The 15,160-nt window shown below is 44.2% G+C and overlaps 1 protein-coding gene across 3 annotated transcripts in view; it reads right to left on the bottom strand.

Moving 5' to 3' along the window:
• LOC144498487 (host cell factor 1-like) overlaps nt 1-15,160 on the bottom strand; it is a 467,986-nt gene that overhangs the window by 400,562 nt on the left and 52,264 nt on the right. For all 3 annotated transcript variants that reach the window (XR_013498710.1, XM_078219675.1, XM_078219676.1), the window contains 8 exons: nt 14,836-14,996; nt 11,447-11,846; nt 9,741-10,013; nt 7,307-7,392; nt 6,357-6,494; nt 5,369-5,554; nt 4,781-5,078; nt 577-634 (listed from right to left, as the gene is read on the bottom strand). Coding sequence is in view for 2 of the 3 variants with exons in the window: in XM_078219675.1 (XP_078075801.1) it covers nt 577-634; nt 4,781-5,078; nt 5,369-5,554; nt 6,357-6,494; nt 7,307-7,392; nt 9,741-10,013; nt 11,447-11,846; nt 14,836-14,996 (1,600 nt within the window). In the remaining variant the exon portion in view is untranslated. The remainder of the gene's footprint in view (nt 1-576; nt 635-4,780; nt 5,079-5,368; nt 5,555-6,356; nt 6,495-7,306; nt 7,393-9,740; nt 10,014-11,446; nt 11,847-14,835; nt 14,997-15,160) is intronic.

Below are 15,160 nucleotides of genomic sequence, written 5' to 3'. Positions count from 1 at the left end.
GATTGTTGTCGGCACAGGTTCGATGGGCTGAATGGCCTCCTTCTGCACGGTAGGGATTCTATGAGTACCTCATGCCAAGTAAAGCGACAAGATCACCAGATCAGACTGGCTGCAAATTTCTTAAAGGGTGTTGACCCAAGGTGCTCAATCCAATGAAATAAACCCAATTTATTTAATTTATATTTGATGGATAAACAGACTAGGACGAGAAATTATTTACCCAAGTCAAACATGCTTATGGTGTAAACAGTTCTGGGACTCACACATATGTTTTTACAGTTAAAAAAGACAAAAATCGGTCTATAAAAGTAATGCAATAGTGGCTTATAGCAAATTTGCAGACAGTTTTACAGTGGCCAATTCTCTCCTCTGTTAATTTCAAAGGAAAGGAAAAATCACGAGCGTTATAAAACGGGCTGTCAATTCACGAGGTTGTTTCGTGTTCTTGGTGCAGAGGCAATTTGCCCCAGCATGAGTTTCAGTGTAGATACTGCAAATGTTTAATCCCATTCTTCAAGAAGAACAATGCTAAGAAAAGGCTCTCCGTACAGAGCCCTTACACAGTAGCTCACTTACTTGTCTGGTGATGCTGTAGGCCGTTTCACAGTGCCTTTGCTTCCTTGTACACCTGTGTCTAAAAAAACAAAGACCGAGTTGTGAAAATTCCACTGGACACTGATCCATCTTCAGCAATAGCGCATGCAGAAATATTACATTCAATATTTAGGATCCCTACAGTGCAGAAGGAGGCCACTCAGCCCATCGAGTCTGCACCGACCACAATCCCACCCAGGCCCTATTCCCATAACCCCACACATTTGCTCTAGCTGGTCCCGCTGACACTAAGAGGCAATTTTAGCACGGCCAATCCACCTAACCCGCACATCTTTGGACTGTGGCAGGAAACCGGAGCACCCGGGGGAAAACCCATGCAGACATGGGGAGAACGTGCAAAGTCCACACAGACAGTTATCCAAGCCGGGAATCGAACCTGGGCCCCTGGCGCTGTGAGGCAGCAATGCTAACCCCCCTGTGCCACCGTGCTGCCCCCAATAATTAACTCAATGGGTATTTATTTCCTCTGCCGCAAGGAGAAAAATCTAAATCCAACTAAAATGCAGCGTAAACATTCTAGTGCTACGTCAGCAGATCATTACCACAACATTTCAGCATCTTAATTTGGTTCAAGCAGAAACCAAGCAAGATTTTATAATCAGATATCTGAAGTTACACGAACAAAGAAATGAAGAGAGTTTAATATTTGACAATAAATTGAGGTGCATTTCTAAGGCACACAACCAACTCAATCAGTGCAGCTTATAAACAATGTGAACTCAGTAAACCGAATACAGCAAAACAGTGATGTTTCTGAACAAACCTGGAGTTATCCACATCAATATTTCGTGCTTAGTTTCACAATGCCAACCATTTACCATTTTATATTCCACAGATCACCAAATTGCCAGATTACAAACCATTACTGGAAAGTGTTTTCAACTTAAAATCACGTTACGGCAGGATTTCTATTTAAACTGACTACACAATGTGGGCATTGCTGGCAACAAAAGCATTTATAGCCCTTCCAAATACAACTGAGTGGCTTGCCAGCCCATTTCAGAGGGCATTTAAGAGTCAACCACATTGGTGTGGGTCTGGAGTCACATGTAGGCCAGACCAGGTAAGGGCAGCAGATTTCATAAGTTCATAAGATATCGGAGCAGAACTAGGCCATTCGGCCCATCCAGTCCGCTCCACCATTCGATCGTGGCTGATATGCTCCTCGTCCCCATTTTCCTGCCTTCTCCTCATAACCCTTCAACCCATTACCAATTAAAAATCTGTCTCACTCCTCCTTAAATTTACTCACTGCCCCAGCATCCACCGCACTTTGGGGTAGCGAATCCCACAGATTCACAACCCTTTGGGAGTAGTAGTTTCTCCCCCAACTGTTTTAAATTTGCTCCCCCTTTTCCTAAGATTATGACCTCTCATCCTAGAATGCCCCACAAGAGGATACATCCGCTCCATGTCTACTTTATCCATACTTTTTAACCATCTTGTATACCTCAATTTGATCTTCCCTCATTCTTCTAAATTCCAGAGAGTTTCGGCCTAAACTGTTCAATCTCTCTTCATACGACAAACCCCTCATCTCTGGAATCAATCGAGTGAACCTCCTCTGAACTGCCTCCAATGCCACTATATCTTTCCTCAAATAAGGAGACCAAAGCTGTGCACAATACTCCAGGTGCGGCCTCACCAATACCTTGTATAGTTGCAACAATACTTCCTTATCTTTATATTCTATTCCTTTAGCTATAAATGTCAACGTTCCATTCTCTTTCTTTATTATCTGCTGAACCTGCTTGCTAGTTTTCTGTGACTCTTTCCCTTAAAGGACATTAACTGTGATTGTAATGACTGAATAAGTCTGGAATGAAGAGCTTGTCGTATGAGGAACGGTTGAGGACTCTGGGTCTGTACTCATTGGAGTTTAGAAGGATGAGGGGGGATCTTATTGAAACTTACAGGATACTGCGAGGCCTGGATAGAGTGGACGTGGAGAGGATGTTTCCACTAGTAGGAAAAACTAGAACCAGAGGGCACAACCTCGGGCTAAAGCGACAGTCCTTTAAAACAGATGAGGAGGAATTTCTTCAGCCAGAGAGTGGTGAATCTGTGGAACTCTGCCGCAGAAGGCTGTGGAGGCCAGGTCATTGAGTGTCTTTAAGACAGAGATAGATAGGTTCTTGATTAATAAGGGGATCAGGGGTTATGAGGAAAAGGCAGGAGAATGGGGATGAGAAAAAAAATCAGCCATGATTGAATGGCGGAGCAGACTCGATGGGCCGAGTGGCCTAATTCTGCTCTTATGGCTTATGGTCTTATGTTTCATTTTAACGATATTGGATTCAAGTATTGGGGGGGACACACACACAAATTGTGCAATTTCATCCCATTTTTCTGCAAAAGCCACAAATCTGAGTGCTTGCCTGGGCCGAATTTTGCCAGCCCTACATCACCATGCTGGGAGGAGGGTAGGGTGTAACATGACCAGGCTGGAGTGTCTGTTGTCTTCCCAACACCAAGGAATTTAATCAGCCTCTGGAAAGGTGGAGGACAGGCAGGTAACTGCCCGAGTGCTGAAAAACGCATCCGGGGATGCTGCGAAAGGCCACGGTGTTGTTGTTCCCTAGGCTTCCGGCTCAATGTCAGGACTATCGCCACACAGACAAAATTCAGCCCCCATATTACTAACCTACCGAAATCAGAGATTTACAACCCAAATCCGATCACACCCGAGTCTGAAAGAAGCTGTGTGGAGTACAGGCCTTACAAGTTTAAAGTTTATTTATTAGTGTCACAAGTAGGTTTACATTAAAACTGCAATGAAGTTACTGTGAAAATCCCCTAGTCGCCACACTCCGCCGCCTGTTCGGGTACACTGAGGGAGAATTTAATATGGCCAATGTACCTAACTAGCAAATCTACAGGAAATGATTAAGGGCTTTTTGGAAACATTTATGATGCTTAAGGTTTTTGCTCCAGATGAACAAAATGGTTCCCCGTGCCTGATCATGTTTAACAAGTCATTCAGTTCCTTTGCCACAACCAGCCCTCATGCTAATTTAAATCATCATTAACACTAAAGCTGATTCTGCACAATTGTTATCAATTACAATTTTACAGCTGTATAACACATTTTGCAGCATGCATCCTGCACTTATTCATCTATAAGAGCAAATGGCTGTAAATTTTTCAAGTTTAATATATTGAGAATTAATACTTTACTCATCTCAAATTGTAGCACGTGCCATTTGGCCTCACTGCACCCGAGTCAGTGCGACCTCTTCAAGTGGAGCTATCCAGCCTAATCCCACTTCTTTGCCCATTTTATGTTCTTCCTTTTAACTTACAAATCAAATTCTATAATTTTGTCTCAAAAAGTACTTACACTAAACATACCATGTGTTAATAATGCTTGTGTGAGAGCATTCATTCTAATGTCACCATGATCTTCCAGTGTTCATAGAATCCCTACAGTGCAGGAGGAGGCCATTTGGCCCATCGGGTCTGCACTGACCCTCTGACAGTATCGTACCCAGGCCTTCTCCCCCACCCTATCCCCGTAACCCCACACATTTACCATATCTAACCTAGCTGACCTACACATCTTGGGGCACTTAAGGGGCAATTTATCACGGCCAATCAACCTAACCTGTGTGGGAGGAAACTGGAGCACCCAGAGGAAACCCACACAGACATGGGAATAACGTGTAAATGCCACACAGACAGTCACCCAAGGCTGGAATTGAACCTGGGTCCCTGGTGCTGTGAGGCAGCAGTGCTAGTCACCGATTTTAAGTTCTTTTACTACCAACCAGCAAACTAAAAATATAAAAGAGCACAACCGACTCAAGAACAGCATCTCCCCTGCTGCCATCAGACTTTTGAATGGACCAACCTCGCATTAAGTTGATCTTTCTCTACACCCCAGCTAGGACTGTAATGCTACATTCTGCACTCTTTCCTTTCCTTCTCTATGAACAGTATGCTTTGTCTGTATAGCGGGCAAGAAACAATACTTTTCACTAGTACATGTGACAATAATAAATCAAACCAAACCTGCTTTATCGAATGCACACCAACCAGCAAAACTGCATTCACAGGAGCATTGTAACTCCAGATTTTCTTGCTTAAGAATGATGGCATTTTGAAGTTTACAAGCCCGTAAGACACAAAAGCACAGGTAACCCAAATCGGATTAAAACCATGTTACCTTGAAGCCATCTAACTTGCGTAGCTGGTCCGTATCCCTTCTCATTCCGTGCTGCGATCCTAAAAATAATGGCAGGCTTTGTCGTACAATCAATATGTGCATTAGCAAGGTGCGATGAGGACACCACACAAGATGGCTTAGCACCACAGTACACCCGCATAAAGGCCAACTGGGCAGGGCTTCCAGATTTCGATTCCGTCACCTGAATGCTGCGCACTGCCAAATAAACAGAGTACTCCAGAATCTTGCCGGCGGTTGTAGCAGGCGGTTCCCAGGTAAGGTGAGCACCATCTACACTCTGTGGGGGGTAAAAAAAAAAAAAGAAGGGGGAAACGGGAATTGAGAAATTAAAATCAGTGCTTGCTTCAACATTATTTTCCCGGCATGGTTTTCCAAGCTTAACTAAATTTCCCACCAGCGAACGTAACTTTAAATTATTACAGCAGCAGCTTCCCCACCTCTCCAACCCTACGTTTGCAACGGCAGCAGAACGGTTTTACCCCAAAGAAAGGCCGACAAAGTACGATATTTCTAAAATGCAGAACTATCCGTTTGGTACATTTATGGTAACCTGCAATCTCTTTGTACCTTGGTAATTTTGATAGCAGAAGGGGCTCCAGGAAAGCCAGGGAGACAGGTTTTAAACGCACATATCTCACTGAAAGAGCCCCTTCCGCACGCATTAATTCCAGCAACCCTGAACTTGTATGCGGTGCCTGGGAGGAGCTCTTGCTTTTTCAGCATGCTGTAGTCTGGGGTGTTAGCACTCGCATCCTGCAACAAATAAAGGAATATTTAAACTTGGCTCTGTTTTATAATGTTCTGTTTTTTAATAAAAGATTCATATCAGTTTACTAGCAGTTAGGTCCATCCATAATTTTCATCTCACATACTGTTTTCCTAAGTCTTTTGGTTATGCTAAAGACTTGACTGAAACATCCATTTTTGAGGTGTCAACCCTGACTCGTCGAGAGTCTCTCTCAGAAAGTTAGCCCTGGTTCCTACTATAGGAGCTTGTAAATTGTTCTGATTGTTTGAAATTTGGCATTCTTTGTCCTGATGGGCGGCACGGTAGCATAGTGGTTAGCACTGCTGCTTCACAGCTCCAGGGTCCCGGGTTCGATTCCCGGCTTGGGTCACTGTCTGTGTGGAGTTTGCACATTCTCCTCGTGTCTGCGTGGGTTTCCTCCGGGTGCTCCGGTTTCCTCCCACAGTCCAAAGATGTGCGGGTTAGGTTGATTGGCCAGGTTAAAAATTGCCCTGAGAGTCCTGAGATGCGTAGGTTAGAGGGATTAGCGGGTAAATATGTGGGGGTAGGGCCTGGGTGGGATTGTGGTCGGTGCAGACTCGATGGGCCGAATGGCCTCCTTCTGCACTGTAGGGTTTCTATGATTTCTATGAGTGCAAGGCAAAAGGCTTCGATAGCATGTCTTTTCAGGAATATTCAAGTTCTGCACTATCAAGCACTGTTTATTACCAAAAACTAATGGGAATTCTAACCTTCTGTAACCCACGATCACACAAGGAGTGGGAAACAGGAGATAATTTTCCAATTGGCCGTTTGACTTTCACTCACCTCGCCGAGACTGCCCTCTGGTGGCAAGTGATAATGAGTTACCACTGAGTTGGTTCCTTTGATGATTCCTACGTCGTACCATGCATTGCCTTCTTTCTTTGGTGTTACCTTTAATTGTGCATAAGAATTTTCTTGTTTCTGAAAATCAAAAAGAGGGACCCTGTTCAGGTTTTGGATCTGCTGCAAAGCAAAAAACCATCACTTAAAAACCAAACACTGCGCAGAAACTTATGCTCTGACCAAGACTGAAAGGGTTGTGAATTTTGCCCAATCCATCCCTCAAACCAGCCTCCCATCCATTGACTCTGTCTACACTTCCCGCTGCCTCAGCAAAGCAGCCAGCATAATTAAGGACCCCACGCACCCCGCACATTCTCTCTTCCACCTTCTCCCGTTGGGAAAAAGATACAAAAATCTGACGACATGTACCAACCGACTCAAGAACAGCTTCTTCCCTGTTGCCATCAGACTTTTGAATGGACCAACCTCATACTAGGCTTAGGCTGATCTTTCTCTACACTCTAGCTATGACCGTAACATTACATTCTGCACCCTCTCCTTTCCTTCTCTATGAACGGTATGCTTTGTCTGTATAGCGCACAAGAAACAATACTTTTCATTGTATACTAATACGTGTGACAATAATAAATCAAATCAAGAAAGTTTGAAATTCAGCTGCATCTTATTTACGTTTATGAGCGCAGAATATCAATCCAGAGATTAGCTGTATTAAGAGGGCATTTTGTTTCATCTGTTTTAGCTTATCCTCAAGCAAGGATCAGATGGTAGGGTGCCATTACCGGTTGTGAAGGTATCGTATATTTGAAAATTCAGACAGAGTGTGCAACTTCAATTGTTCTATAATGACTGTGTAAAATCTATTGTACAGGATGGTCTGACAAATTAGTGGAACTGTAGCTGAGGTAATAAGAGTAACTCTGTTTACCTACCCCATTCGCTAGTGGATTACTGTTAGAGACTTCATTTGGTGACACAGCTGCTGTGCTGGAGGATGGTGGAAGTGAACTGACAGGACCTAGAAACAGAAGATCCACAAGGTTACTTTCCGAGAGGTAGGCGTGAATTTATTCAATCTTACCATGTGTTTAATCATTAAGTTTAATGAGAGCACGTGAAAATATTTAATGTGACGCAGCTATTAGTATTAGCACGGACCCCCTTAGAACATCATACGCATGATCCGAAGTAAAATACTGCGGATGCTGGAATCTGAAACAAAAACAGAAAATGCTGGAAATTCTCAGCAGGTCTGACAGCATCTGTGGAGAGAGAATAGAGCCAATGTTTCGAAACGTTGGCGCTATTCTCTCTCCACTGATGCTGTCAGGCCTGCTGAGATTTTCCAACATTTTCTGTTTTGGTACGTATGATCCTGCCTGCTCAACTCTGAGCCACAAAATGATCACTTTGCTAAATCACGTAATATATTCACCATAATAAACAAGAAACCAACATAAAAGCATTGAACTCAATTAAGTGCATAAACACATCTCATTAACTTAACATCTCATGCTTTAACTAAATATTGGAATCACAATTTTTCCATTAAATTCATATTATTTGATTCCCAATATTGAGACATACAAAGATGCAGAGTTAGTTAAAAAAAAAAGAAATTTAAATCATTGCTTCTATTCTGGAAGCAAAACATAGTCAAAATATTAGACAAGTTCTCTGCCCTGTCCATTAATGCAAAAGCATTAGTGTATCTCAGGGAAAATCCCACTACCAACACAGTGGAGCCAAGAAATGTCAGAACACCTCCAGCTGGTGGTCTCTCACTGCTTGGGTTTCACATCAGGTGTAGTGTATGTAATTTAGCCATAGCCCAGAAAGGACCGTAGATATCTAGAATCATACAAACCGTACAGTACAGGAGGAGGCCATTCGGCCCATCAAGTCTGTACTGGCCACAATCCCACCAGGCCCTATTCCAGTAACCCCGCACATTTACCCTGCTAACCCTTGACACTAGGGTCAATTTAGCATGGCCAATCAACCTAACCCGCACATCTTTGGACTGTGGGAGGAAACCGGAGCACCCGGAGGAAACCTATGCAGACACGGGGAAAATGTGCGTGCAAACTCCATACAGTGACCCGAGGCCAGAGTTGAACCTGGGTCCCTGGCACTGTGAGGCAGCAGTGCTAACCACTGTAACACCATGCCGTCCATTAGAAGGAAACAATTGGTTATAAAGCTTGAGGGACACTACGCGGCAAGTGTGAGGTAAGGTGAAGAGGTAGGCTTCCATAAACTACCACACTCGGTCTGGGTTTTGAACCCACGCCACTGGCATCAGTCTGCTTCATACTCAAGTCAACTGAGCTAACTGACCCCCACGAGGTGGATAACTCCAATCACATTTTAAAACTGTCTCGCTAATTGATTCTGATACCCAGCAACTTTCGAATCATTTCCACGTTACAAAACTGATCCTACCACCCGTACTTTCCTGACATTGAAAATTACCAGTCTGCAGGTGCTCACAGAACTCTACCTGCATTGAACTGTTTGTGAGACGCAGCAACACAGGCTCAGTAGCTGCACCCTGCACTGTGTTGCAGTATAATGGTGTTACCATCACTGAATCCCCCACTGTCAACATCCTTGGGGTTACCATTGACCAGAAACTCAACTGGACTCACCACATAAACACAGTGGCTACAAGAGCAGGTCAGAGGGTAGGAATACTGCGGCGAGTAACTCACCTCCTGACTCTCCAAACCCTATCCACCATCTACAAGGCACAAGTCAGGAGTGTGATGGAATACTCTCCCCTTGCCTGGATGGGGGCAGCTCCAACAACACTCAAGAAGCTTGACACCATCCAGGACAAAGCAGCCCGCTTGATTGGCACCACATCTACAAACATCCACTCCCTCCACCACCGACGCTCAGTAGCAGCAGTGTGTACTATCTACAAGATGCACTGCAGCAATTCACCAAAGATCCTTAGACAGCACCTTCCAAACCCACGACCACTTCTGTCTAGAAGGACAAGGGCAGCAGATACATGGGAACACCACCACCTGCAAGTTCCCCTCCAAGCCACTCACCGTCCGGATTTGGAAACATATTGCCGTTCCTTCGCAGTCGCTGGGTCAAAATCCTGGAATTCCCTCCCCAATGGCATCCTGGGTCAACCCACAGCACGTGGACTGCAGCGATTCAAGGCAGCAGCTCACCACCACCTTCTCAAGGGCAACTAGGGATGGGCAATAAATGCTGGCTTAGCCAGCGACGCCCTATGTCCCACGAATGAATAAACAAAAAGTATAGCCACGAGTTTACAATTACATATACTGAGGAGGAAACATGAATAGAATACGCATTATAACATTTCCAGCTGGTTGAACATACTTGAAGTGGTAGGTTGGTGAGTGTCCCCTGGGGCCTGGCTTTGCTGACTGCTTTGCATGCTTGTATCATTAGGACTCAGCACTGCTGCTTGAGGCGGGGAACTCAGTGAGCTCAGTGGCACCGGTGGCTGCAATGGATCCTTTTGTTGTGCTGGTTGCTCCGGGGTCTGAGTCACAGGCTTCAGGCAATGCTGCAATTGCTGAGAAGAGTCTATGTTAGGCACACCTGGCTCTGAAGTGACATCCTCCGAGGAAGGCTTTACAGTACTGCATTCTAAAATAGAAACGCAAGCAGTTCAGAAGAGGTCATTCTGAAAATAAAGATTTGATGTAATTGATTTCTACATAATGTCTAGAAAAGAAAATCTGGAACTCTTTCATACATCCAAAGGCAGCCCTGTGATGTAAACTAAATATACATAATGATTTAAAAATAAAACCTGAACTTGACACCCTGCTAAGGTTCTGAATGCAAATTTAGCTAGGAGGCTGGATGACTTTAGAAATGGGATGTAGTGTAGTTTAATGGTTTCAGTAATCTAAACAGACACTTCTTTGTTATCCATGTGTTCTAATTCATGGAAAGCAATTTAGAGCCATTAGCAGAATTGTCTCCAAGACTGCAAATTTCACATTTTTGTTTGCTACACAGGCTTCTGTAAAAATTATATTTTTAAACAGTGGGTTAAATGGCGGGGTGGCACGGTGGCAAGTGATTAGCACTGCTGCCGCACAGCGCCAGGAACACGGGTTCGATTCCCGGCTTGGTCACTGTCTGTGCGGGATTTGCACATTCTCCTCATGTCTGCGTGGGTTTCTTCCCACAGTCGTGCTGGTTGGGCGCATTGACCCGAACGGGCGCCACAGTGTGGCGACTAGGGGAATTTCACAGTAACTTCATTGCAGTGTTAATGTAAGCCTTACTTGTGACTGATGAACTTTACTTTAAAGCAAATGGTTATCATTGGGGTCTCGGCATAAAGTGGGAGTTCTAGCTTCTTCCTGATATAAATAATAGCTTGCAATGCTGTCAGAAGATGTCCCTTTCATGGTAATTCATGATAAGCCTACCAACGCCTCTACTTTCTCAGAAGACTAAAGAAATTCGGCATGTCAGCTACAACTCTCACCAACTTTTACAGATACACCATAGAAAGCATTCTTTCTGGTTGTATCACAGCTTGGTATGGGCTCCTGCTCTGCCCAAGACTGCAAGGAACTACAAAAGGTCGTGAATGTAGCCCAATCCGTCACATAAACCAGCCTCCCATCCACTGACTCTGTCTACACTTCCCGCTGCCTCGGCAAAGCAGCCAGCATAATTAAGGACCCCACGCACCCCGGACATTCTCTCTTCCGCCTTCTTCCTTCGGGAAAAAGATACAAAAGTTTGAGGTCACGTACCAACCGACTCAAGAACAGCTTCTTCCCTGCTGCTGTCAGACTTTTGAATGGACTTGCCTTGCATTAAGTTGATCGTTCTCTATACCCTAGCTATGATTGTAATTCTGCACTACATTCTGCATTCTCTCGTTTCCTTCTCTATGAACGGTATGCTTTGTCTGTATAGCGCGCAAGAAACAATACTTTTCACTGTATGTTAATACATGTGACAATAAATCAAATCAAATTATAGGTACTGTTCCTTTGAGAACAATGTCAGCCTGAGCCACATTCAAAAATTACTTTAAAAAATAAGGTGCTTACCTGTAGCTTTTGGCAATGAAGATGCTGGAACACCTCCAGCAGTCGTTTTGTGTTGGATACTGTCTGCTGGCTTTGTTTCAATAACAAAAGGCTCAGTTGCAGTGACCTGGTGTTGGTGCTGCTGCTGTGCTGGATTTTGACTCAGCTGTTCCTGTGCTTTACCACTTTCCACCTTCTCTTGTGGGTCCTTGAAGGCCTCCGACTGATCAGGTTGCTGACTCTCGGCTGCCTGTGGGATTGCTGCATTGGCAAAGTTCTTTAATGTCTGCTCGGAAGAAGGCTGAAGCTCAGAACCCCCTGGATTTTGACCAGTCTCTGCAGTGGGTACCGGCTGTGACGTGCTGGAATCTGACAAAGATGTACTACTGCTTGAAGTAACATCTGACGTTGTCGAAGCAGCCTGGTTATTGGAAAGTAAAAAGTTAAGACTGCAGGTACGAATACAAAACAAACATAAAATAATATCTTCATTAGCTTCTCAATATATCAAAAACAAAATACTCCTGATAGTTATAATCATTTTTGTGCTAATACCCTGCCTTATCTAACAGAGTAAATAAGGAGCAACTGCTTCCTGTGGCAGAGTTTGGTTACTGGAGGACGCAGATTCAATGCGATTGCCAAAATAATCAGAGGCAACATTAGGAAACAGTGATGTTGTGATCTGGAACGTGTCGCCTGAGAGGACATAGAAATAGACTCAACAGTAACTTTCAAAAGACAATCAGATAAATAGTTAAGGTGAAAAAATGCAGAGCTCGGAGGAAAAAGCAGAAGGGTACAGTTAACTGGATGGTTTTTATCAAAAGCTGGCACAAGCACGATGGGCTGAATGGCCTCCTTCCGCACTATACCATTCTCCTATGATTTTTATTACAAAAAAGTAAATAATACAACGGAATAGGAATTTGGTGCAAAATAACTGAATGATCAGACAATTTGAATTAAGCGAAGCTGAATTAAAGATAAACTATAGACTCGATATGTCCACGACTGGGAACATTTCAAGTGGGTGAGAAAGGCAAGATTTATGAGGCAGTCGTTAAGATTCATACAAAGGGACTATGAATCATATCATAATTAGAGATGCCAACAAATTTATTTTGAATAGGCAAATATCTCAAATTTAAAATACAATTGTACAGACCTGCAAAGCATTTGCCCAGTTACATCATCAGTAATATCCAGTTACACTTTTGAGTAAAAATGAATGACCAAAACATCGGGGTGAATTTTCCCGTTCCGCCCACCATGGGAATTGTAGTGGGCGAGGGGCGGGCCATGGAAAGGCCAGTTGACCTCGGCGGGATTTTACGGTTTCGGGGCGAGTACAGTCAGAAAATCCTGCCCATCATCTCTGTTTAATCCTAACCTTTGAACAGACTAATTGCAGAAACAGATCGCAATGTTCCAATCGAGAAGAGCCTGCAGGTATTTGTGGGCCTATCAGGGGTGGTCTTCCAGTGAATACGGAAACAGCCTGGGATCTTGCTGCTCAGAGTCCACCAATTCCCAAGCCCAAACCAGACGTACTGTTTTTTTTTCCCCAGTCTGGCTGCCCGATATTCAGGTGGTCCAGAGTCAGCAAGCTCTAATGGGCCGCTTGATTTCCAGACACAAACCGCTAGCGCTGATGCAAATGAGTGTTGACCCTCAAAATGGATCAGGCCCAACCAAGGTAGCAACAGGCAGCCGCCTAATAGTTAAAATCTACCAACAGGAGTGGGAACCCTGGCTAATTTCCTCCTGCCCAAACTTACTCATATTTCCAATTAGAAAGCCTGTGTAATTTGCTTTACTTTCATGCTGTTCAAAATACTGTTGTGAATTATATTTTTATGCATCGTCAGGATATGGGCACTGCTGAAGTGTCCTGCACTTACAGTTCACACACAGATTCCCTCGAGAAGAACAAAGAAAATTACAGCACAGAAACAGGCCCTTCGGCCCTTCAAGCCTGCACCGACCATGCTGCCCGACTGAACTAAAACTCCCTACCCTTCCGGGGACGATATCCCTCTATGCCCATCCTATTCATGTATTTGTCCAGACGCCCCTCAGAAGTCACTATCGTATCTGCTTCCACTACCTCCCCCGGCAGCCAAGTTGCAGGCACCCACCACACTCTGTGTAAAAAACTTGCCTCATATATCTCCTTTAAACCTTGCACCTTAAACTTATGCCCCCTAGTATGGTGCGAGTCTGTCTTCTTGAACCACTGCAGTTCCTGTGGTAAAGGTACCACTATAAGCCATTAAGCAGTCAATGCCATCAGAATTGTTGCGAGATTTGAGAGGGAAACTTAAGAGGCAATGGTGTTTTCATATACCTTGCATTGTAGATGTTAGAGATCACAAGTTTAGGAGGTGTGCCTGATGAAACTTTGATGACTTGTGCAGTACATCTTATAGATGCTACAGTGCAGCCAGACTACACGAGTGGCTGAGGGGGATGTTTGAGCTCGTAGCTGGGCTGCTGATCAAGTGGATTGCACTGTCATGGGTAATGCCAGGATATTGAGCGCTGTTTCACCTGAACACATCACACTCTTGACTTGTGCCTTGTCGGTGTTGGAAAAGCTCAGGGGAGCCAATTGTTCAAAAACACCGAGCCTCCGAAAGGCTCTAGCAGCCATGGCATTTATGCGGTTGGTCGACTTGATATTCGGGTCGATGATGACCCCATAAAGATATTGACGGTTGGCGATTTGGCAAACGGTATTGCCATTGACTATCGTGGGAAGGTGGTTAGATTCTCTCGAGTTAAAGATGGTCATTGCCTGACACTTGTGTGGTGTGAAAATGTTACTTGGGGAGGTGGTGGCGTAGTGGTATTGTCACTGGACCAGTAATCCAGGATAATGCTCTGGGGACCCGGGTTCAAATCCCATCACAGCAGATGGTGAAATTTGAATTCCATATAAAATCTGGAATTAAGTCTAATGATGACCATGAAACTATTGTTTATTTCGTAAAAACCCATCTTGTTCACTAATGTCCTTTAGGGAAGGAAATCTGCCGTCCTTACCTGGTCTGGCCTACATGTGACTCCAGAGCCACAGCAATGTGGTTGGCTCTCAAATGCCCTCAGGGATGGGCAATAAATGCTGGCCCAGCCGGCAACGTCCACATCCCATGAACAAATATTTTAAAAACTTGTCATTTAGGTCTTGCTGCACATGTGGTAAGTGTGCAAGAGCTCCCTTCCCACTCCCCTCCCAACACAAAGCCTCGCTGGATGAATTGTCAAGTAGAGATTGGGCAGCACAGTAAGGCTGGGTCGTGCAATCTCTCCAAACTTTCTCTTGTGCGTTGAAGATTTTAAAAAAGTTTTAAAACAAAGCTTATTGTTGCACCAGTCAAAGCAAAATCGTTTTCTTATTTTCTTACCTGCAGTGAAGGACCTGGAGTTGGTGTGGATTGTGTAACAGTGGTGACTGCTCCAGTGCATGCTGCTGAGACAGTAGTCGCTGTATTGGTAGTTCCTGCAGTTGCTGTTTCTCCATGTACACTTTCTGGCATACCATTATTACTTGTGTCTGGTGGCTGAACTGTGACATACATATCCCAATAAGTTAACAAAAGGAGCACTGTACAGTTTAACGAGAGTGACAGATTATTATCGAATTTTACTTGCTTTTCCCTGTGGATCGTAGGTGATATTTTTTTGTGACTAATCACCTTTTTGAGAAGACTAAATTGGGAAAGTCCATGT

This window comes from Mustelus asterias, chromosome 9 (assembly GCF_964213995.1).
Source record: "Mustelus asterias chromosome 9, sMusAst1.hap1.1, whole genome shotgun sequence".
NCBI lineage: Eukaryota > Metazoa > Chordata > Chondrichthyes > Carcharhiniformes > Triakidae > Mustelus > Mustelus asterias.
The sequence above is the reverse complement of the archived record's forward strand: the minus strand, read 5'-3'. Positions and strand labels throughout refer to the sequence as shown.